Source organism: Aspergillus pseudodeflectus (genome assembly GCF_044049435.1).
Source record: "Aspergillus pseudodeflectus strain CBS 756.74 chromosome Unknown BJX68scaffold_5, whole genome shotgun sequence".
Classification (NCBI taxonomy): domain Eukaryota; kingdom Fungi; phylum Ascomycota; class Eurotiomycetes; order Eurotiales; family Aspergillaceae; genus Aspergillus; species Aspergillus pseudodeflectus.
Window position 1 is genome coordinate 40,529 of NW_027263781.1, and position 18,869 is coordinate 59,397.

At 50.8% G+C, this 18,869-nt stretch overlaps 8 protein-coding genes across 8 annotated transcripts; 4 read left to right on the forward strand and 4 right to left on the reverse strand.

Moving 5' to 3' along the window:
• Positions 1-72: 72 nt before the first annotated feature.
• BJX68DRAFT_227848 (uncharacterized protein) lies at positions 73-1,804 on the forward strand. The gene is made up of 3 exons (XM_071038761.1): positions 73-264; positions 326-1,119; positions 1,168-1,804. Exons 1-3 carry the CDS (start codon positions 210-212, stop codon positions 1,792-1,794), a joined length of 1,476 nt encoding a protein of 491 aa, XP_070903243.1. The 5' UTR covers positions 73-209; the 3' UTR covers positions 1,795-1,804.
• A 318-nt stretch (positions 1,805-2,122) lies between these two features.
• BJX68DRAFT_227851 (40S ribosomal protein eS25) lies at positions 2,123-2,917 on the forward strand. Its single transcript, XM_071038762.1, has 4 exons — positions 2,123-2,167; positions 2,234-2,276; positions 2,433-2,642; positions 2,698-2,917. Exons 1-4 carry the CDS (start codon positions 2,165-2,167, stop codon positions 2,718-2,720), a joined length of 279 nt encoding a protein of 92 aa, XP_070903244.1. The 5' UTR covers positions 2,123-2,164; the 3' UTR covers positions 2,721-2,917.
• BJX68DRAFT_227853 (putative heme/steroid binding domain protein) lies at positions 2,918-4,052 on the reverse strand. Its single transcript, XM_071038763.1, has 2 exons — positions 3,595-4,052; positions 2,918-3,518 (listed from the first exon to the last, which is right to left on the reverse strand). The coding sequence occupies exons 1-2, from the start codon at positions 3,841-3,843 to the stop codon at positions 3,021-3,023; spliced, it is 747 nt and encodes a 248-aa protein (XP_070903245.1). The 5' UTR covers positions 3,844-4,052; the 3' UTR covers positions 2,918-3,020.
• A 1,039-nt stretch (positions 4,053-5,091) lies between these two features.
• On the reverse strand, positions 5,092-6,245 carry BJX68DRAFT_262635 (GTR/RAG family Ras-related GTP-binding protein; the record flags this gene model as incomplete). The annotated part of the gene is made up of 4 exons (XM_071044492.1): positions 5,092-5,299; positions 5,350-6,033; positions 6,081-6,182; positions 6,232-6,245. 4 exons carry the CDS (start codon positions 6,243-6,245, stop codon positions 5,092-5,094), a joined length of 1,008 nt encoding a protein of 335 aa, XP_070903246.1.
• Positions 6,246-7,544: 1,299 nt separating this feature from the next.
• Positions 7,545-9,826, forward strand: BJX68DRAFT_227858 (putative acid phosphatase). Its single transcript, XM_071038764.1, has 7 exons — positions 7,545-7,857; positions 7,933-7,945; positions 8,007-8,041; positions 8,094-8,109; positions 8,171-8,336; positions 8,393-8,727; positions 8,776-9,826. Exons 1-7 carry the CDS (start codon positions 7,768-7,770, stop codon positions 9,690-9,692), a joined length of 1,572 nt encoding a protein of 523 aa, XP_070903247.1. The 5' UTR covers positions 7,545-7,767; the 3' UTR covers positions 9,693-9,826.
• Positions 9,827-13,734, reverse strand: BJX68DRAFT_227867 (ribonuclease Z). Its single transcript, XM_071038765.1, has one exon. The coding sequence runs from the start codon at positions 13,181-13,183 to the stop codon at positions 10,142-10,144; it is 3,042 nt and encodes a 1,013-aa protein (XP_070903248.1). The 5' UTR covers positions 13,184-13,734; the 3' UTR covers positions 9,827-10,141.
• Positions 13,735-13,861: 127 nt separating this feature from the next.
• BJX68DRAFT_227870 (uncharacterized protein) lies at positions 13,862-16,476 on the reverse strand. Its single transcript, XM_071038766.1, has 2 exons — positions 15,112-16,476; positions 13,862-15,056 (listed from the first exon to the last, which is right to left on the reverse strand). The coding sequence occupies exons 1-2, from the start codon at positions 16,082-16,084 to the stop codon at positions 14,212-14,214; spliced, it is 1,818 nt and encodes a 605-aa protein (XP_070903249.1). The 5' UTR covers positions 16,085-16,476; the 3' UTR covers positions 13,862-14,211.
• A 1,061-nt stretch (positions 16,477-17,537) lies between these two features.
• Positions 17,538-18,533, forward strand: BJX68DRAFT_227872 (uncharacterized protein). Its single transcript, XM_071038767.1, has one exon. It carries the CDS (start codon positions 17,870-17,872, stop codon positions 18,473-18,475), a length of 606 nt encoding a protein of 201 aa, XP_070903250.1. The 5' UTR covers positions 17,538-17,869; the 3' UTR covers positions 18,476-18,533.
• The last annotated feature ends 336 nt before the right edge of the window (positions 18,534-18,869 follow it).

Consider the following 18,869-nt stretch of genomic DNA (forward strand, 5'->3'; position numbering starts at 1 on the left):
TCTTATCTCTTATCGATACTGTTTTGTTTGCAGACTAGCCGTAACCGGGGTTTCACTCTCCATCCCGCCTCTTCCAGCAAAGGAACTCACTATACCTGACTACAGAGCAAAGATTGGACGAAGGCGTTGAGTTCGCTTTACAGGATTGATAAACACGTCTGGCTCGTGCATTTGCGGAAGTGCGGGATGTGGCATGTTCTTTGCTGAATATGTCGCGAACATGTCCAACACCAACGTCAACAACGGACTCGCTTGGCGGAGGGGGTAAGTTGAAGTTACATATTTTGCTTAACTAAATTGGCTCCTTGCTAAGACTCTGATATAGTACCTTCTTCAATCTCACTGTCAGATGGTGGAGAATATGCCACCCAGTTGAACGGAAAAGATCTTGTTATCCATCTCAACCCAACTTCTTCGGAGTTCAAAGAGGTACAGATTGTGAAGGTCAAGGAAACAGCATGCAAATTCCTAAGATTCTCCCGTTCAAGGCGGGGCGAGCCTTCTCGCCGCTTGCTATGTGCAAGCGACTCCCGTATCCTTGTTTGGATCCTGAACCCGCTGCAGCAACTTGCTGAGATTGAGAACATCGAATCTGGTGCCCTGAACATTGATTTTGGGAGCGACGAGAATGAGGTGGTTCTGTTTCATTCGTGGAACACAAAACTCACCATTTTTGGATTAGACACTGGTCGCAGTCACGTCATAAAAACGCCCAAGTTCGCCCACCATAATGGTTTCGGATATCGGCCAAAAACAGGGCAGCTTGCCATCTTACTTAAACCCGACGCAAATGATACTTTGACCATCCACGAGCCTCGCTCGTACGAACTTATCGGACGCGAGGTCCTCCCAACAGTGGACGCGCAGGGCTTGAAATGGAGCCCGGACGGGCAATGGATAGCCGTATGGGATGCTGCCAGTGCGGGCACTAAGGTTCTCATATTCACGGCCGATGGCCAGCTTTTCAGGGCGTATACAGGGCCCTCTGGGTCAGATGAGTCACTTGATTTGGGTGTCAAGGGGATTGAATGGAGCCCCATTCCTCCCCATGGTAATCAGTCGGAGGTGTTGGCTGTTGGAAAGGTTGATGGTACGGTCGACCTTCTTCAGTCTAGAACAGTAAGTATGCGTTCGCCAGCACTAAAGCAGTCTTGCTGACTGGGATAGTTCTCTTGCTCCGCCACACTTTCACACGTGTTCCAGATTGAGCAACATGCTCCTAGTATATGGAGAGAGCGATACGCCGCGGGCGGCATGGCTTTGGAATACGCCGAATCTTCAAGCTCTTCTGCTTTTACCACATTGCCCGAACCCTCGACTACCTTACGAGGGGCGTCATTGATGGGATTTAGCTATAATGGTGCTCTTCTGGGCACCGTGGATCAAACCCGGCCAAACGTTGTCTGGATCTGGGGATTGGAAAACACCCCTGTATTAGTCTCGGCCTTGGTACATGAGCATGCCGTCAGGCAAGTTGTATGGCATCATTCGAGCATACAACTACTCATTACTACGGCCAATAGTGCTCTTCCTGGTGTTCGGTACTGGAGTCCGCACCGTGCCCCGTCTGTCGTACGTATTCCTGTTTCACGAAACGAAAATGCGAAACTGGATGTGCGATGGTTGCCTTCAGATGAGGGTGACAAATCAAGGTTCTGGTTCGGAACTCCGGATGATTATGTCCTGGGATATATTGGACCAGGAGAAGAGCAGGGCACAGCGCAATTCCAATGCCTGAATACTCTTGCTGGGAAGGTTGCTCCTGGTAGCCATAGCACACATATGAATCGATGAAACTTCAGCCCAACAGCTCCACGAGTGATAAGTTCGTAGCAAGCCAACCCACAACTCAATGCAAAGCAGAGCCCCTGGCATGCTGAGTTGTGAAACGGGCTTTACCCAAACCAAAAGATTCAGACTCAGACAAATTGGGGTTCTGTATAGTCCTACCTACGTCGATCGTTCCTGATGCCTGACTACTGAGGCAGAAACGCTATAGTTCACCATGGGCGGAACGGGGATCACGTGAACTTTAACCGAAAGAGCCAGGGCTTAGGGTTGACCTTCACGTGACCCCGGTCATCCCCACTCGAATTTTGAAGTTGGGCTGAACTTCCAGACGCTTCAGTCTTGCAGCTCTCAGTCGAACAACCACACAGACAAAATGGTGAGTGCTACCTTGCAGTCTCAACGAAAGATATGATCGCCGACAATGATACTAATGATTGAATAGGCTCCCGCAGGCAAGCAGAAGAAGAAGTGGTCCAAGGGCAAGGGTATGCTTTCACCGTCCTCATCTCCCATCATCTCCCATCACCGAATGATCCTCGATTCCCGCATCGGCAGAGAAGAATATTCTCATTCCACACGAAGATTCGCTACGATAGCAGGAGGATCGAGCACAGTGGGCTAACTATGATTTCGCCGTATAGTCAAGGACAAGGCCCAGCACGCCGTCGTCCTCGAGAAGCAGACCGCTGAGAGGCTCAACAAGGACGTCCAGTCCTACCGCCTCATCACCGTCGCCACCCTCGTCGACCGTCTCAAGATCAACGGCAGCTTGGCCCGCAAGGCCCTCGCTGATCTCGAGGAGAAGGGACAGATCAAGAAGGTTGTCGGTCACTCCAAGATGAACATCTACAGTACGTCTCTTGTCTTTGTGCGTTGGCAGATCTCATATGCTTACGAATGATGTAGCCCGCGCCGTTACCGCCGAGTAAACGTTTTCCGTCACGAATTTTCTCTCGCGGTGCTTATGATACCTTTGCTACGAACGATATCTTTAAAATTCGAATTCGGCTGGGCGAATGATGTTTGTGGTTCGATAAATCAATTTCACTTGGAATGAAAAGTCGCGCTACTGGACGTGTCAAGTACATTACAGTGACTCCCTCAATCAAATCAACCTGATAAAACTGTTCAATTTCTGGCTCAATGCTCAAAGACGTAATGGTCCGGATATGTCCACCGCATAAGGAACAACCGAAATACCCTTTCCTTGTAGTCGGATATCAAACACCTTAAGCACTCTTCTCCCTCTTCGGCCTCTGCTTCTTCGCCGCCTCACAAAGCTCCCTCTTCCCCGCCAGCTCATCCTTTACACTCCCATCCTTCACAACCCTCCCAACCTCAAAATACTTCTTATGTTTCCCAAAGAACCCAACCCAATGATTCACCTGCTTCTCAACCCTCTTCCGCGCAAGCCGCACATCCTGCTCCCTCCGCTTCTTCCTCTCCCCACTACTCAGCTTCTCCAACTCCCCGGGCTCATCAATGGGGATAAACATCTCCTCCACGCCCGTAAGATCGTCGGTAAGATCCTCCTGGAAGCAACCCGTCACGAAAGCGCGTGTTGCGTCTCGTCCCGCGAAGAAGTGGTATGAACCGCCTGGGCCGTACATGCCGGGATTCGCGGAGACGTCGAAGATGGTGCCGTTTACGGCGACGTAGATTGGGAGCGAGGGGTTCGTGCCATCATGGAGGGAGAGTTCGGCGGGGGTCAGGAGGACTGGACCTTGCTGTTGAGGATGTTAGTATGTCTGTGTCGAGAGGGGAGGGGACAGAGGTGCCGGGCTGGCGGGGGGAGAAACGTACGATATATCGGGCGAGCTGCGACCAATTCGTAAACCAGGGTTTGTATCCCCAAGTGAGGGATTCGGAAGAGGTAAGGTAGTATGATAGACCGCAAGAGACGGCGACAAGCGTCACCAGGATGCGGATGACATCGAGGAAACCGATTCCACCGCTGCGAGTATCACGGCGCTGAGAAGCAGCGGGGACCTCATTTTTCGAAGCACCAGGTGCGCTGCTGGGCACGTTTGTTCTCTGGCGGAGTTCAGGCATCGCTAAACTGGCATCTGTGTAGGTTATGGTTGCAGTTCAGTTGATGAAAAGGTGATGGAGTATAAATAATGCGCCTGCCAGTGAAAGGACAGATATTTGGAAGCAAACCCCTGGGAGGAAATGCCGGATGATGATCGGACAAATGCCGTTGCAAAGTGCAGGGTTGTAGTTTCAGGTTGGCAGTGGTTCATACATGAGGCATTCTCGCGGATTCTAAGCCGAGGCATCGCTTACGTAGTTTTACAGATTATTCAGGAAGCTCTTAAAAGGCCAAAAATTTTGAGATCGTATTCAATTTCTCTAGAGGCTGTTATGAAGACTGAGCTGGTAAATATAGTGTTCGCCGTCCAATGCACTTCAAGCTTATTGATGCCTTGCATATGCTCGGACCTTCACTGCCTTCCAAGTGCCTAGGATGTGTACGGAGTATGCCGATCGTATGTGTATACTCAGCCGTTGTACATGACCTAAATCGGTCTTTCAAACAATCAGCAAAGCCCATAAAAAGCAAAATGAGTGAGGACAGTGCGTCAGGTAAAATCTCATCAGACATCCAAGGAAGTACTTGCGCTCAGAGCACGTCTGAATTGGGTTCATGCGACGGCTAGTAGCGTGGAAACTGCGAATGTGGAAAACTTTTTCATCATCGAGATTGAAGGGCAGATAGGAAAATAGACAGTATGAAGTGAAGGTATGTCGAGGCTTTGACTTCGTTCATGAAAAGGAAAGGTGATTGGAGCTTACCAATGGTGAATTGAGAAATCAAGACGGTGTCGCGGTGAGGATGCTGCCGGACTAGTATACAAATGCAGCTCTACATTTTTTGAGCTTGTGTGTTGCAGTCCGAGCAGAAGCAATTTTGCTTCTCGCAGGGAGTTACGCAGTAGTGTTGTCTTTCGAGAGCAGCAAAGAACCTGAAGATGAAGAAGAGTTACTTTTTTCTTAGCGTCTGCGGAAAAAGGTTGTTTCGCGTCCGAGACTAGCTTTTGCGTTTCTGCCTCAGGCGCGCATCATCTGGTCTGCGAAATTACGGTTACAACATTTACTGAACAGAAAAGTGCGGTTACGTCAGTCATTGGGTCGTACGAGAGTCCGCTATGTCCATGATGAAGCCACGTACTAGTGTAAGACGTTTCCCCAGTAAAGGCAGTCCGATGCCATTTAGGGTCTACCCAACACTGGCCAAATCATATCCTCGAACTCGAAAGGTTCAAAGGTTAAGCAACAGAAATACAAGAAAGATCTCATTCATAATGTCAAGAAGTTGTTCGTGGCCGTTCCTCCTATCTGTCGTGCTTCTGCATGATCCTGACTTTGCTCACCGTCCTGGTCTTGCTCCCAACTGCGCGAGAAGACATCGTTGAGCGCTTGTTGAAACGTGCGGCAGTTCATATCAATCAATCCCTTCTTCTCCTTCGCTTCGGGGTTGCGGATGACGGAGACAAGGCAAAGATATCTGCATAGATTAGCAATCCGGGCAGCTTCTGGGATGATGGCGTTACGCACTTGTTCATTTCCATGAGGTGAATCATAGTCTCATCATGCAGCACGACATGGCTTTCTGCTTCCTGGTTCTGTTCTCCCTTCGCTTGGCGATCCGGATGATCCCACGAATACAGCTCAGAGATGTCAACAATCACATCAATGTAGTCCGAGCACATCTCATAGCAAGACATGTCCACAGGACGAGTATCGGAGGCAATGTAAATCTTGCTCAAAACATCGAATAGATAGCTCTTTTCAAACCCGCAGTTGTTGGAAAGAGTGTTGATCAAATTCTCCAGCGTGGACAAGTTAGGAATGAGCTTTTGGATGACCTTGCTAAAGGCTTCGAAAACCGAGTAGTCGTAGATCGACGTCAGATAGTAATGAACCGGGGCGTTCTCATACCCAGCATCACTTAACTCATCGGAAATCACTTGGACGATGTCCGAGAAAGTGTCTGTCCGGTATTCGTCGGAGAGTCCGTCTACCTTGTGGATGAAGACCTCGATGTTGATGTTGGGATAGTACTGCTGAACCGTCAGGATGGTGCGATTGAGGCGTGTGACAGATTCCATGTAGTCGTCTTGCGCATCAATAACCCAAACAAGGGCGCCTAGACTTCCGAAAATCTCCTCGAGATCGAATGAGGATTCAAGATATTCGAATTGGCCGGGGAAATCCCAGACTTGAAAGTCCATAAACGAGCTTGGCTTCATTAGAATGCATATCAAGAAAGGAGCGGATACACTCACTGAACTGAATCTTTCTGAATGCGTGTGGTGGACTCTAGAAAGAGGGTCTCATTCGGGGGCATCTTATGGAAGACAACGCTTGCGATGGAAGACTTGCCGCTTCTGCAAATGATCAGCTTGCGAATATTGATTCAGTAGCCATGGCGCGTACCGGCGAAGCCCCATGAGGAGGAGCCGGGGTTTGAAGTCGTGAGGTTTGGCGGCTTTGGCCTGTGTAGGCTGTCCGGAAGTTGGACTCGCGACCTGTAAAAGATTCTCGAGTTTTAGCTCACAGCTGGTCTTGACTATTGGCCGCGCTCCTTGCAATATAACGGAATCTGAGAAAAGATGCCTCTCCGGCCCCGGTTCAATTCACCGACATTTTGCCATGTAGATGAAGTGCATGGGGTGGCAAGGACAGGACGAAGGTACTGAAGCTCGACCCATATATGGGATATATCGGGATGCGCTCAGCAGTACATAATCATGTTTCGCCTTCAAGGCAAACACTCTTCCGTCACTCAAACGCATTGCCATGCTACCCACGATAACTGGGCTGAGCGGACTGCGATCTGCCGAATCGACGGGAGACAGTATTGCCGCGCAATATGAGAGCAAGAATAAGAAGAAAACAGATGAGGAAGAGGTGACCTTACCTCCATAGCGTCTGAATCACCGGCGCTGGCAAAGTCCGCCAAATGCAAAGTTGATCCTAAGTCATAACATTAGGTTGAACATAGATAGAGCTCGTATCCAGGCAACTTACCGGGTTATTTCCAAATTCCCAAGGAGAATACTTGGGCGATCCAAACGGGGGGAGGGAAGGGTCAGTGTGTTGCGCAAGTTATGGATGGAGCAGATATTAACACCAAGCGGTAGAGAATCCCAAAGAACTAGAATATTGGAGCATTCAACACACTATTATCCAGCTGCTTAGGGTCTAGAGCCTAATACAGAGATTCTAAGACCTATAGTGAAGCTGTTTGCTCTTGTGTTCCTGGGTGGACTGGTGCACATAAAAAAGCCAACAAAAGACCCTCATAGAGCGAGACCCATCTTGAACATCAGACGACTGGACCAGTTGGGAAGAAAATCGAGGAGCGTATGTATCCTATACTCGTTGCCTAGGTACACATCAAGGCTGCGAATACACAGGGCGGGAGCTGGTGGAGATGAGGGGTAGAGCTTGCTGAGGATGGCGCTACTTTCAAGAGATAATATCCAGGAATTAATATGCGGGGCAGATGCTCAGAAGACCAAATGGCGATGGCTGTTCAAGAAAGAAAGAAGTGAAGGGAGAAAGAGCAGGATGAAAGTAGTGCGCTCTGGCGATAAGCTGGGGAAGAAGGCTTGGCAGCGCTGGTTGTAGTCCGCTTTACGGTAGATAGTCAGGGACGTTATCTCTCGACGTTGTTCACGAGAGACGAATCCATAGTCAATCGACGCATTGTACCCTGCAGGGGCCCTTGTATTCAAGTAACGATAGGACCAACCCAGCCAAATAATGAGAAAAAGGCGCATTTATACTGTAGTGGCAGGTGACCCTGGCCGGTCAGCTGATTGGCTGTCGCCGGCAGCCAGTCAATTGGCGTCATCACCGCCATCACTAGCGGAGAGGACCGACGAAAGTTGGGAGCCACTCCAACCTTTCTCTCATCTTCTCTCTCCGCAGACACCTGTGTTCTGGATGCTGTGACCTCTCGCTCTGATGACCACCCTTACCCCTCGCGAACCCTACTCCCAGGAGGAGATCAATAAGCTCTATCCCAAGGAATTGAAGCTTCAGTTGGTGCAAGTCGTAAGTAGACCGATCTTCCCCGCAAAATATGCCGACTTGAAGTTAGAGCTCACTACTAACTTTTGTTCTCTCCAGTTTCTACGACATGGTGCGAACAATCTCTCCTTACCGACATGCTAGGCTGGCCAACGACTAATTCAACTATACAGGCGAGCGCACTCCGGTTTCCTCGCGATTTGAAGAAGTATGCACTCCCCACGCCCAGATGCATAGGCGCTCAGGCTAATACCTTGTAGGCAGGATTAAGCCCATGTAACTTGACCAACTTCTCGTTCATAGCCTTCCGCCGCTGACCAACTCCCTTTTTCACAAGATTGGCCATATTGCAATGTTGCGCGTCGCATGGTACAAATGGCCGCCGGTAACGAACGCCTAACGTCCTGGAACTATTTCCAATGGCGAAGGAAAATGGAAACATTTGGCGATAGAGATCAGTCGATAGTTACTGTTGGTGCCGGTGGTGACATCGAGGGAATCTGGCAAGTCATAAGCTGCACGGATGGATATACCTTGGAGCTAACTGAGGTTTTGACAGCCAGCATGGTGAATTGACAGACAAGGGGCGCGAAACGACCTTTCAGCTCGGCCAGCGCCTACGACACCTATATGTCGACCAGTTAGGATTCATGCCCAAGATCAAGTCCGACACTGAAGACATGTACCTCCGCGCGACCACTATTCCCAGAGCTCTAGAGTCCCTTCAGCAAGCATTCTGGGGAATGTACCCTCCCAGCGCCCGCACACAGGATCTTCAGCCGCCCGTTATTGTCGCGCGTTCGGTATCGGAAGAGACGCTCTTCCCCAATGAGAGTAACTGCCGTCGATTTAGACAGCTTGCTAGGCTCTTTGCCGACAGAGCTGCGAAGAAATGTACGTCTTTCGTCAAACTAAAAGACGCCATGATGCTTATCTGACCAGGGAACGACACCGAAGAAATGGACTACATCAACAGCGTCTACTCCAAATGGATGCCGGAAAACTCACCCCGAGTGGCTGTCGACTCTCACCCCCGTCTATCCGGTATCCAGGATACCATCAACGCAAGCGATGCTCACGGGCCCGCGACCAAACTCCCCTCTGAATTCTACAACAAGAAAGCTCGGTCCTACATGGAACAAATTGCCGTCGACGAGTGGTTCACTGGTTACAATGAGAGCACCGAGTACCGTAAACTCGGCGTCGGGGCTTTGATGGGCGACATCACCGACCGCATGGTCACGACTGCTGTAGACGGCGGCTGGCGAAGCGAAACCGCCGCTTCTGGCTCCTCCGCCTCAAACGGCAAGGCTATCAAGTTCGCCATGAGCGGATGCCACGACACAACCCTCGCCGCTATCCTCGGAAGTCTCGGCACCATGAACGGAAGATGGCCTCCTTTCACCTCATCCGTCGCTGTTGAACTCTTCTCCCACGCAGACCATACTCACGACCCCAGCACAGCCATCTCTCCTGCCAGTACCTCGAAGCAGAGCAACGGTGGTCTTTTCTCTTTCTTCACCGGCTCGTCTTCCTCCACCTCCTCGTCAACCAAGACACACCTTCCTCCCTCTCCAACGGCCCGCACACCACTCGCGGCGCTTCCCGACTCCGCTCGCGAGTCCCTGCAAAAACACTACGTCCGTATCCGCTACAACGACGTTCCCGTCCGCATTCCTGGCTGCGCCGCGAAGCCAGAAAACCACCTGCCCGGCGATGACACATTTTGTACTCTCGACGCATTCAAGGAAATCGTCGACAAGTTCACTCCGCAGAACTGGAAGAACGAGTGTGTACAGAACCTGGGAGAGGGTATGTATGGGAAGGATGGTAAGGAGAAGGCTGTCTCTGGATTCTAGAGGGGCCTGATGGTCATTTTGAGGCTGCGGTGGTTTTCTGTTTTCCAGAGTCCTGCAATGATAGAACGTAAATACTTCAGGGTGAATATGCGCTTGTATATACATATACAAAACTTAATGCAAGAATATATACTAGTTGGTGATATTTGCAGTGATGATGAAGGGGAAATGGTACTCAATAATCCCTCCCAGCTCCCAAAACAATTACCTGTACAAACTGCAATAGGAGTATCCCGTCTAACAAGTGCATAGGCATGAGAGGAGCTTCAACAAGAAAAAAGCAGAGAAGGAGAAGAGAGCAAGAGTCTCCAACCGGGAGAAATAATATACAAGAAGTCTAGTCAAGACACAATGGTACTACACTATATGTATTCAATAGATGCAGCTTCCATGTATACGCTAAATCGAAAGGCATGCCCAGCTTCAACTAGGGCACTGCGTCTCAGAGCTCATAGAGCGCTGGAGACAGCCTCTGTCGGGCCCTCGTCATCACTCGTGCTCCAGCCGCTTTCGCTGTCAGACGCGTCCCAAGCCGACTTCTTCGGTGATTTCGGAGGGCTCGCACCGCGCGAGGGTGTAATTGCTGCCTTCTTCTCTTCCTCCTGTCCCTTCTTGCCCTTCTTGCCCTTCTTCTGCTTTGCGGCAAGTTCTTTCTCCATAGTTTCCTTCCTGATTGTGGCGAGTTCTTCGTTGGCGCGTTCGATGGTGCTGAATAGCTTCTCCATTGCGGGCGAATAAGCAGATAGGGTATACATGTCGCCAACGCGCACGCGCATGTGGTCAAAGGCAGTGACAACGGGGACCACAGCTGGTGGTGGTTTGTCGGACCCGGTGCTTATATTTGCTTTCGTAATGTCGTCAGAGGGGTCGTCTTGGTCAGATGCATCGACAAGACCATGCTGGGCTTGTTCTAATTGCCGTGCGGTAGCGACGGCCACCTTCTGGTACCGCTGGCTGAAATGGGTGAGGAGGATGGCGCGAGCGCGCATTTTGTGGCCGACCTCGATGGCTTCGCCCGCTGTGGAGTGCTTCTTCGCAATGGCGGAACCGATCATGTCTTCGTTAAAGGTAGCCTCGTGGATTAAGACGGTGGAGTCCATGCCAATCTTGGCGAAGTTGGCCGAGGGTCGGCAATCGCCGGAGAAGGAGGCCTTGAAGCCGTTGGGGAACACTAGGGAGACGGCCATGGAGCCGTTGCAGTGGGGGACGTACGTGGTTAAGAGGTCTGAAAGGCCAGTGGCTTCTCGAAGCAGACGAGTGAGATTCGGCGCTGTACTGTTGTCTCCAAATTGCAGCTCGGTGACCTTAGGACTCCCACCCGTAGATCCCCTCCCTGGGTAATTGCCAATCGCGGAACAATGACGGTAACGAAACGTGGTTTTGATCTGGTCATATTCCTTGTACGGGTTTGCACTCAAAGGCGTAATTTTGGCGAAACCAAAGTCCTCGACGCTAGCGTACTCTTCCAACCATTGGATCATGCTATGCTCGGATACGAGGAACAGCCGCTTGTCCTGCAAGATTGTGGCCATGTCCATTTCGATTTCGCCCGGGCGCGGAACGCCTTCTGGATAATTTGCGTGGTACCATGCCTTAAGCACAGATGCAGTGCCAAGATGATGATCCGCATGTAGATGGCTGATCCAAACCAATCGTAGATTCTGGAGAACCTCTTGAAGCTTCTCAGGAGCAAACGCACGTTTGAGTTGCCCAAGTGTACCCTCGCCACAGTCGAATAGGTAGTATCCTTGCCCGGGAACATAAAGCAGGGTGCTCGAGACATTGCGATACTTGGAGGGCAAGGATGACCCGGTCCCGAGCGTTATGATCTCCGCATCAGGGGACGGAAGATCTTTCAAAAACTGCCGAATTTTTTCTTGGGCCGGTGGCTTTCGCAGACGTTTGCTGATGACTTCGGCCCGCGTCACAGCAGCCTTTGACATCTGTTGAATCATCAATCCTGTGTTGAGACGCGGCACCACTTCGGAGTGATTTAGCGCAAACTTTGGCTGCATGTCGATGATCAGACCCGGCTCAGCCGGCACAACACTTGAGTCTTCGTTTCCTGCTTCCGAGCGAGACTCTGATTCTGAGCTAACCCGATTGTCGTGAACAGGGATAAGATAGTTGTCAGGCCTCAATCGGGCCATGCGAATAGTCGCGCCGGCAGCGCTTTGCATTACCAGATAGTTAGGGCACTTATCCGGGCTCGAAACAATGTGGCGGCAAAACTGCATTCCGGCGACGAACTTTTGGAGTCGCGGGTGACTCCATACACCCGGGCCCAGGACCCATATGAACGCTGTCAGGCCGTTAGTCACGGCAGCGGACGTCCATTCCGGCCGGTCTACAAGGCTGTCGACGTAGTCTGGAGTTGGCAAGTGGACTATTGCTAGTCCCTTCCCCGGCCGTTCAGGGCCAAGGACCATCTCCGGAGTCACAACCTTGCCATCTTTAGAAATCACGTTTTGACCATTTGTTAGCAGACTGAAATTTGGTCCTTTTTCGACATTGAGTGCCATGGCCTTTGCAGGATCGAACTTTCCCCTAACGTCGCGAGACTTCATCACGTAACACAAAGACTCATCATGCGGTTTTGTCAGGGGGATATTGTCAACAGTCGCACCAGGCCACGGCTTGCGCACGAAGACATTGATATTGGGAAGACGCACGCCACTCCCGGGAACCGGCCCCTGATATTTTTCCAAGTCCTTGGTTTCCGAGTTGCGCACAAACAACTGTGCAGGCATTTTGACATCCGCAAGGGGAGTCTCCACCAAGGCATCTAAGCTCCACGACGAGTTAAACATGTCGGCAACGATGGATTGCCTGGCAGTCTGATCATGGTCAATCGCGTCTAGCGGTACTGGGGTAGTTTCTTTGAATTCATCGAGACTCCTCTTTCTTGGGCTAGATGGTGTGCGCGGCTTGGGACCGACAGGTATAGCCCAGAGATTGATGTTCTGGTCAACATAAGTCGGCTTGATTTGTCGTTCTTTCTTGGTTCCGTTATGCGTGTTCTCCGTACTATATTCCTTAGTGTACAGTGGCATACCCTTTCGGAAAATGAACTTTCGAGCAGTTGCCAAAGTATGCGTGAGGTTTTTGGGGCCATGAATGGTCAAAGAATGCTTGTCATCCTTTCCTTTCTGTAGTTTGTCCGAGCTGCCCTCCTTTGGGCTCCCTTCCATTTTCATCCTATTTGCCTGCTTTGCCAACTGAGCCTCCTTCAGCGCCGCAAGTGAATTTCCAAGTGTATCAGCCAGCGTCAATACCATGCCAAATAAGCCTCCAGTATTGGTCCAGTTCATGACGCCTGTTAGGAATATATCGGTAACACTGGCTACTTTTACCGATTGTTCATTACACGCTCGCTGTGTACCCTCCGACATCTGGCCAAAAAGATAGCGTTGCGAGTCAAAGTGTACAAGGACAGTCGTCCCAGCCGTATCCGCCGTCGGCGTAGTGATAATCTGAGCATAGTACTTCATTGATGAGGACTTAGGCGAGATCTTGGGTTTCTTGTTGAAATTGCCGGGATTCGATAGGATGTACGATGGGGGAGGTAGTGTGGCTATCCCAGCAATCGAGAAATCGGATTTCGACACTCTTCGTTTGGTGGACTTTCCCTTCCCGACTATGTTTGCGAGTGGAGGGCTGGCGTTGCGCGCAGTACCCTTTCGGTTCGCCTGTCTGAACGAAGCTGCTGTGGCGTAGGCAGCACGGGGAGAAGATGGACGGCCGAGTGCGCGGGAGGCCCGACTTAACAGTCTGGCCGAAAGCTGAAAGGAAGCCAACTTGGCCGACGACGTGAGAGACGGCCTTGACGATGGGCTAACGAGCAGTCATGAGTCAAACGTGATCTTAAAATGAAAGCTGCATGAATGCCGGCTGACAGGGCCCGTTTAAGAGAGGAAGGGGCTTGGTTTCCCGGGATTCTATTTGGGGCAGGATATTGACTGAACCAGAAATTTCTCATTCGCAAAACTGTAGAGGTTTATATGAGATTGAATGGTGCAGTGGTGAAAAATGAGTTCTCGTTATCCCCTGTCGCAAGGGTCAACTTTTTTTTGCCGAAGGCGGAGAGCGATAGTTATCAATCATAAAGTGGATCGATAGCGCCAATCTCAATCGTCTGTTACTCCCGTATATTGGGATAATCTCAATCATTTGATGTTCTGATGATTTTGGTATTGAGCTATATAATCATTCTAATTCCTTGACGAGTTCGCTCCCAGTTGTTCCAGTACAAATTCAATAGAGCCAGCCCCCAGTAAGCGCACAACACCATCCATAACACCTGTAACAGTAAATATGGTAATATGCGACAGCAAGACGAAAAGGGCGGCAATTGGCATATAGCCGTGGGCCTCAAAATCAATCACAAAAGAAACAAATTGGTCTAGATGTGGGGAAGTGCTTATTACCCGAGGCACTGAGAAGCAGACAATAGGATAAGGATAATAACAAGGAGATTGTACAGTCTTGGGGTGAAATCATGCAGTATGATGTCGGAGATTTAGGAAAGGTGGGCAGTCATCATGGTGACGCGTTGAAAGGCGGCTTCCATGCTATGGCAGAGGTAATCAAGCCGGCTGGCGGCACTGCTGGAGGCGCCATCGACAATCAGCTCCAGTGTAGGTTTTCCCATCTCGATATCAGCAGGGGAGGATTCGCACGGTACTGCCGTTACCGACTGCTGAGGTTGATCGGCAAATAATGCAAGCACAGGATCAGACTCGTCAATTTCGACATTCGAGTCTCCGGCATCAGCGGGCGTTTGGCCGTCCACAGATGGCAGGGATTCAAGTTGTGATCTTTCCTTGATTGAAACCTCGGGAAGATTGACTCCGGAGAAGGTTGAGGATTTGCCAGTAAGCGCTTCGGTGTCGAGGACAGGAGGCTCGGGAACTTCAAAAACGGCAAAAACGGAAGGGTTGCCAAAGCTCAAGTCAATTCCAGTGTTCCAGCCCCCATTATTCATGTTCATCGCAGCAACGTCGATACCTTGGCTTGGAACCATCATCATGCCCATCTGGGAGCTCTGCTGCAATGCGAATTCTTGCTGAGGGTGGTTGGGGGTCGGCTCTTTGGGAATATTTTGGGGCTGCATTTGGGGCTGAGGAATCGCTGAAGGCTGTGGTTGAGGTTGCGGTTGCTGGTGAGGCTGCTGTGGTGGGACAGCTGGAAGACCACTGATATTCATCTCATCCAAAACCTGCGAAAAGTGCGGCGACGACAATAAGGTGCGGGCAAGATCGGTGAGGCGGGCATTCTCCTCAAATAGCGCACGGTTTTGAGTGCGGAGCTCCTGAACCTCGTTGTTTCGCTGCTGGACCTCACTCTCCAGGTGGCCGATGTATTCTATAGGATAAATTAGCGTCTCCCGTTCAAATCATACCAGCTAATATTGAAATACCTTTTCTTCGAGACCTGAATGCGCGAGCGGAAACCTTGTTTCGGAGCTGCCTGCGCTCCTTGCTACTCAGTTTCTTTCCCTCCTCGCTAGCAAGAAGCCTCTCGTCTTCATCCATGTCCTGCTCATCCTTTCTGGATTTGGCCATTTGTGGCATGGAAGATGGGGAAGGGGATGAATCTGAAGGACTTGCAGATCCTGCCTTCATTTGCTGTAAAAGGCGCGAGATACGTTCATCAACCAGAGGGTTGGAGACACGCGGATGCTGAGTCTGGGGAGTTCCGGGATTGTGAGGCTGCTGAAGAAGCTGTTGTGGTTGTTGATGGCGAACCAGATCGTGCTCTCTCTGTTGCTGAGCAGCCTTAGCCATGGCTGCTCGCTGGTGCATCCCGGGATACATGCGCCCGACTTGAGTAGACGGGCCCATGGAGAAGACCTCTTGTCCACCTAGGGCATTAGGATCGATGTACTGGTTGGGTTTGACATTTGGCGAGAAAAAGAATGCCGGAGCCGTGTTCATACTGCTGTCAGCCTCCAAGTCCATCTCTGAGTGGTTACGAGACGGTGTGGAGTTGAAATCTAGCGCAACGTCGGTCTTGATTTGAGGTTGGAACATTTCCCCATTCATAGCGAAACCTGGACTTGGGGCGCTGAATCCCATTTGGGGAATATGGGCGATAGGCATGGCCTGGGCCAACGCACCAGGAGGAAGACCTGTCTGCTGTTTATGCTCATCATACTGGTGGCTAGGGGCAGGAAATGCGACCGGTGATTGACTAGATGAAGCGAAGCTGGAGCTTCGTGCATCACTGGAGACGAAATCTGAGCTGGGAAGAGACGGTTGTGTTGGTAAGCCAATTTTCGATCGGGCCTGCTCTGAGGGTGTGTAGGTGAGTTGGTCGAGGTGGAGGAAGGATTCGATGTCTTGATCGTAAGATGCTGGAGCGACAGTCGGGTGTTCCGCGAGTGTCGCCATTGTGTGAGAGAAAGTCCTAGTCTTCCAGGACTTGAGAATGGTAGTTGAGGCGTGTATCTGATGACTATCGCCTAGCGGTCGTCAACTCCTGTAGCTCCGGGCTTTGGAGAGGTCGGGCGAGGGTTCAGGTGCAGGGAGCAGGGAGGACGGAGAAAGCAAGCGACCGGGGAAGACAGGGGGTCGATGTCGAGAGCTCGAGGTTCGTGGCTTCGGAGCAGATATTCAAACACGGTGGGCGCGCAGATGGTCAAGAAATGAGTCGAGACCGAAAAAGTGGAAGAGATGGGATAATAATAAGAAAAGGATGCAGGGTGAAGCAGAGATGGAGAAACAAACAGGGCCAGGTGGTGGGAATCCTGACGATCAACCAAGGATGGGACGGGCGCCGGGATGATGGAGGAGGAGCCGCCAGGGGATTTGGCGTGACCGGTATCTTACGGTGAGAATAGAAACAGGTAAAGAAGGCTTGCGCGTCCTCTGATGATTCAGCAGATTTTGGCAGCCTGGTAGGCCAGCCCGGGACGAGCTAGGGCAACCGGCTCAGCACCCTAAGCCCGCGGCTCCACCTCAAATTCTTACAGTAATGCAATACAATTTGCAATACAATTTCCCGGTCAATGTGGAACTTCCTGATGTCGACAGGAGTACTCCTGTTTCGTCCAGACCAGCAAATTCCTCAATTTTCTGTCGTCGAGGTCCAACCTCAATAATAGCTGAAGGCACCGATGCTATGATGCTACAGTCACTATTCCTGCGCATTATGCCAGAGCGAATAACTCGCTCTCTTGTGCTATATTTACTGATCTCTTCAGGCAACAGAATAATAACAAATGTGCATCCCAATCCGGAGTATGCAAGTGGTTCTCTTCCCGTTTCAGGCCCGGAGAGCCGTTGCTCCATGAGACTTCCACAGGTGCAGTAGCGCCACCAATTGGGGTATTCAATTGCCGCCTCCAAAGTCGCTCAATAGTCAAGACAATGCGATGACGTCGAGTGATCCGGAATACCAATGAAGCCACTTCCACTACGGAGGACTGTCCATGGACACTTCCTTTCTGGCCTACATGTGTCAATCTGTCAAGAGTATCGTCAGGAACAATCGACTTTGTTCACATCATTGGGCCATTCCTCCTCATCGACAACTTTTCAGGGGAGCATGCCCACTTCACTGATTTTACATGACTCCGGTAACGGTCGGTCAGGGATCGGGCGCCGGCTCTCTTACTCTGAAAAGAACAGCCAGATTGTGGTTCAGCAAATTGGCCTTGTTTTTCTCAGTCTTCCATACAAGTTGCAGAATCCTTGAAGGCTCCTTCGGGTTCAAGTTTCACAGTTCAACCTGTGGGATGCCAAAGTGGGGGGTGGGGTGCACTACCGCCGAGACTTGGAGCTTGGCACACCATATTTAATATCGCACACAGCCACTGCGACAAGACTTTGGAACTTAGCGTCGGGAGTGCGACTCTTGTCTGGCTAATTTGTTCCAGCCTTGCGATGGCTTGCTCCCATTCGCTCGCTGGCTTGTGTCCACTTCGATCCACGAACGATCACAATCGCTAAGCTCTTTTGAAGTTTGAGCACAGCTCATGTTCAGATGTTCTAGAAACTCAGAAAGGGGTAAATCTCTCAGAAGAACGGCTGAGATATCTCGGTTCAATGGACCTGTTACCTTATTAGGTATGGCATCAGCCCACCTGTGTGGCATTTTCAGGATCGAACAACTCAAGACCACGTGCTGTTTCCTGGGGAGTCAGAACTGAGGACTCAGAACCCCCGGGGTGAATAATGAGAAGCGATTTACCATTGAGCATATGCTCCGTGGCTCGCAGGCTTTCACAGGTCACCATTGCATATTCGAGACTGACTTCAAACGCGGCCTCTGTCAGAAGTTCTCCCCTCATCATGAGACTGCTCTTCCAGTGGCCAAAGACCCAAATCCGGGCGCTTGATAATAATTCCGATACGCCTCCTCTAATTCCGGTCCCTTGGTCTGAAAATATCTACGTTTCTCCAGTGCACAAGCAAATAATGGCATCGCGGCTAGAGTCGAGACAGGAAAAGTTTTTCCTCGGATCAGATCGCAATGCCGAACCACAGAGTCTGACCCAAGCTGCAGCTAGGGCTATCCAAAAACCTCACCGCATCAAATCCGGTCTAGACTCCAGACAAAGGGTTGAGACTTATTCCAAGCGCCTTCTTCTCAGACCTCAAATCTCGACCGCTCCGTACTCCATTCCTCTAGCCCACTTACAGCCCACGTACGTATGCAGCAGGAGTGTGGCACAGCACAGCACAGCACCGCTTGTCGAGCCATCTGGTTCTCGCCTTGAGCCTAAATTTCTGCGGCCATGTGTTTCACGCTTGAACCATAGATACCTATACGCCGAGTAGCCTGTAGGCAACTCTTTTTCTCCTCTTATGATTCGATCAAGCTCTTGAAGCATCCGATTAACCTTAGTTATGCTCAGCTCTTGCCCATATGCGGTTTTAAATAGATGTACACGTCTGGACCGTGGACAGCAAGCCCACAGTGGCACATGCCAGGCTGAGCCTCGCAACTCGTATGCACTGAGCTACCCATCTACCAAATTCCGACTTTACAATCGCAGCCGAATTGAGGGTCAATAATTAAGAGCCGAGACCGAGTTCCGTCACCGCGGTCTCTCGTACAGTGGGGATACCCTGGGTCCATCCGTGAAGAAACGCCGGATATCAACCAACCCACACGGATACCTGGCCCTGCGAGGCTGCGGCTATCCTCTTGGAACCGAATTTATCAAACAGT

Excerpts from the sequence above, each read along its gene's own strand:
- BJX68DRAFT_227867 (XM_071038765.1), bottom strand. The coding sequence starts at position 13,183 with ATGAAGTACTATGCTCAGATTATCACTACGCCGACGGCGGATACGGCT.
- BJX68DRAFT_227851 (XM_071038762.1), top strand. Across the intron at positions 2,277-2,432 it reads GAAGTGGTCCAAGGGCAAGG|TCAAGGACAAGGCCCAGCAC; the intron begins GTATGCTTTCAC and ends TTCGCCGTATAG. Across the intron at positions 2,643-2,697 it reads CTCCAAGATGAACATCTACA|CCCGCGCCGTTACCGCCGAG; the intron begins GTACGTCTCTTG and ends CGAATGATGTAG.
- BJX68DRAFT_227848 (XM_071038761.1), top strand. The coding sequence starts at position 210 with ATGTCGCGAACATGTCCAACACCAACGTCAACAACGGACTCGCTTGGC. Across the intron at positions 265-325 it reads GGACTCGCTTGGCGGAGGGG|TACCTTCTTCAATCTCACTG; the intron begins GTAAGTTGAAGT and ends ACTCTGATATAG. Across the intron at positions 1,120-1,167 it reads ACCTTCTTCAGTCTAGAACA|TTCTCTTGCTCCGCCACACT; the intron begins GTAAGTATGCGT and ends TGACTGGGATAG.
- BJX68DRAFT_227872 (XM_071038767.1), top strand. The coding sequence starts at position 17,870 with ATGAGAAGCGATTTACCATTGAGCATATGCTCCGTGGCTCGCAGGCTT.
- BJX68DRAFT_227858 (XM_071038764.1), top strand. The coding sequence starts at position 7,768 with ATGACCACCCTTACCCCTCGCGAACCCTACTCCCAGGAGGAGATCAAT. Across the intron at positions 8,337-8,392 it reads GGTGACATCGAGGGAATCTG|CCAGCATGGTGAATTGACAG; the intron begins GCAAGTCATAAG and ends AGGTTTTGACAG. Across the intron at positions 8,728-8,775 it reads CGACAGAGCTGCGAAGAAAT|GGAACGACACCGAAGAAATG; the intron begins GTACGTCTTTCG and ends TTATCTGACCAG.
- BJX68DRAFT_227853 (XM_071038763.1), bottom strand. The coding sequence starts at position 3,843 with ATGCCTGAACTCCGCCAGAGAACAAACGTGCCCAGCAGCGCACCTGGT. Across the intron at positions 3,519-3,594 it reads CGCAGCTCGCCCGATATATC|CAAGGTCCAGTCCTCCTGAC; the intron begins GTACGTTTCTCC and ends CATCCTCAACAG.
- BJX68DRAFT_227870 (XM_071038766.1), bottom strand. The coding sequence starts at position 16,084 with ATGGCGACACTCGCGGAACACCCGACTGTCGCTCCAGCATCTTACGAT. Across the intron at positions 15,057-15,111 it reads ATTCAGGTCTCGAAGAAAAG|AATACATCGGCCACCTGGAG; the intron begins GTATTTCAATAT and ends TTTATCCTATAG.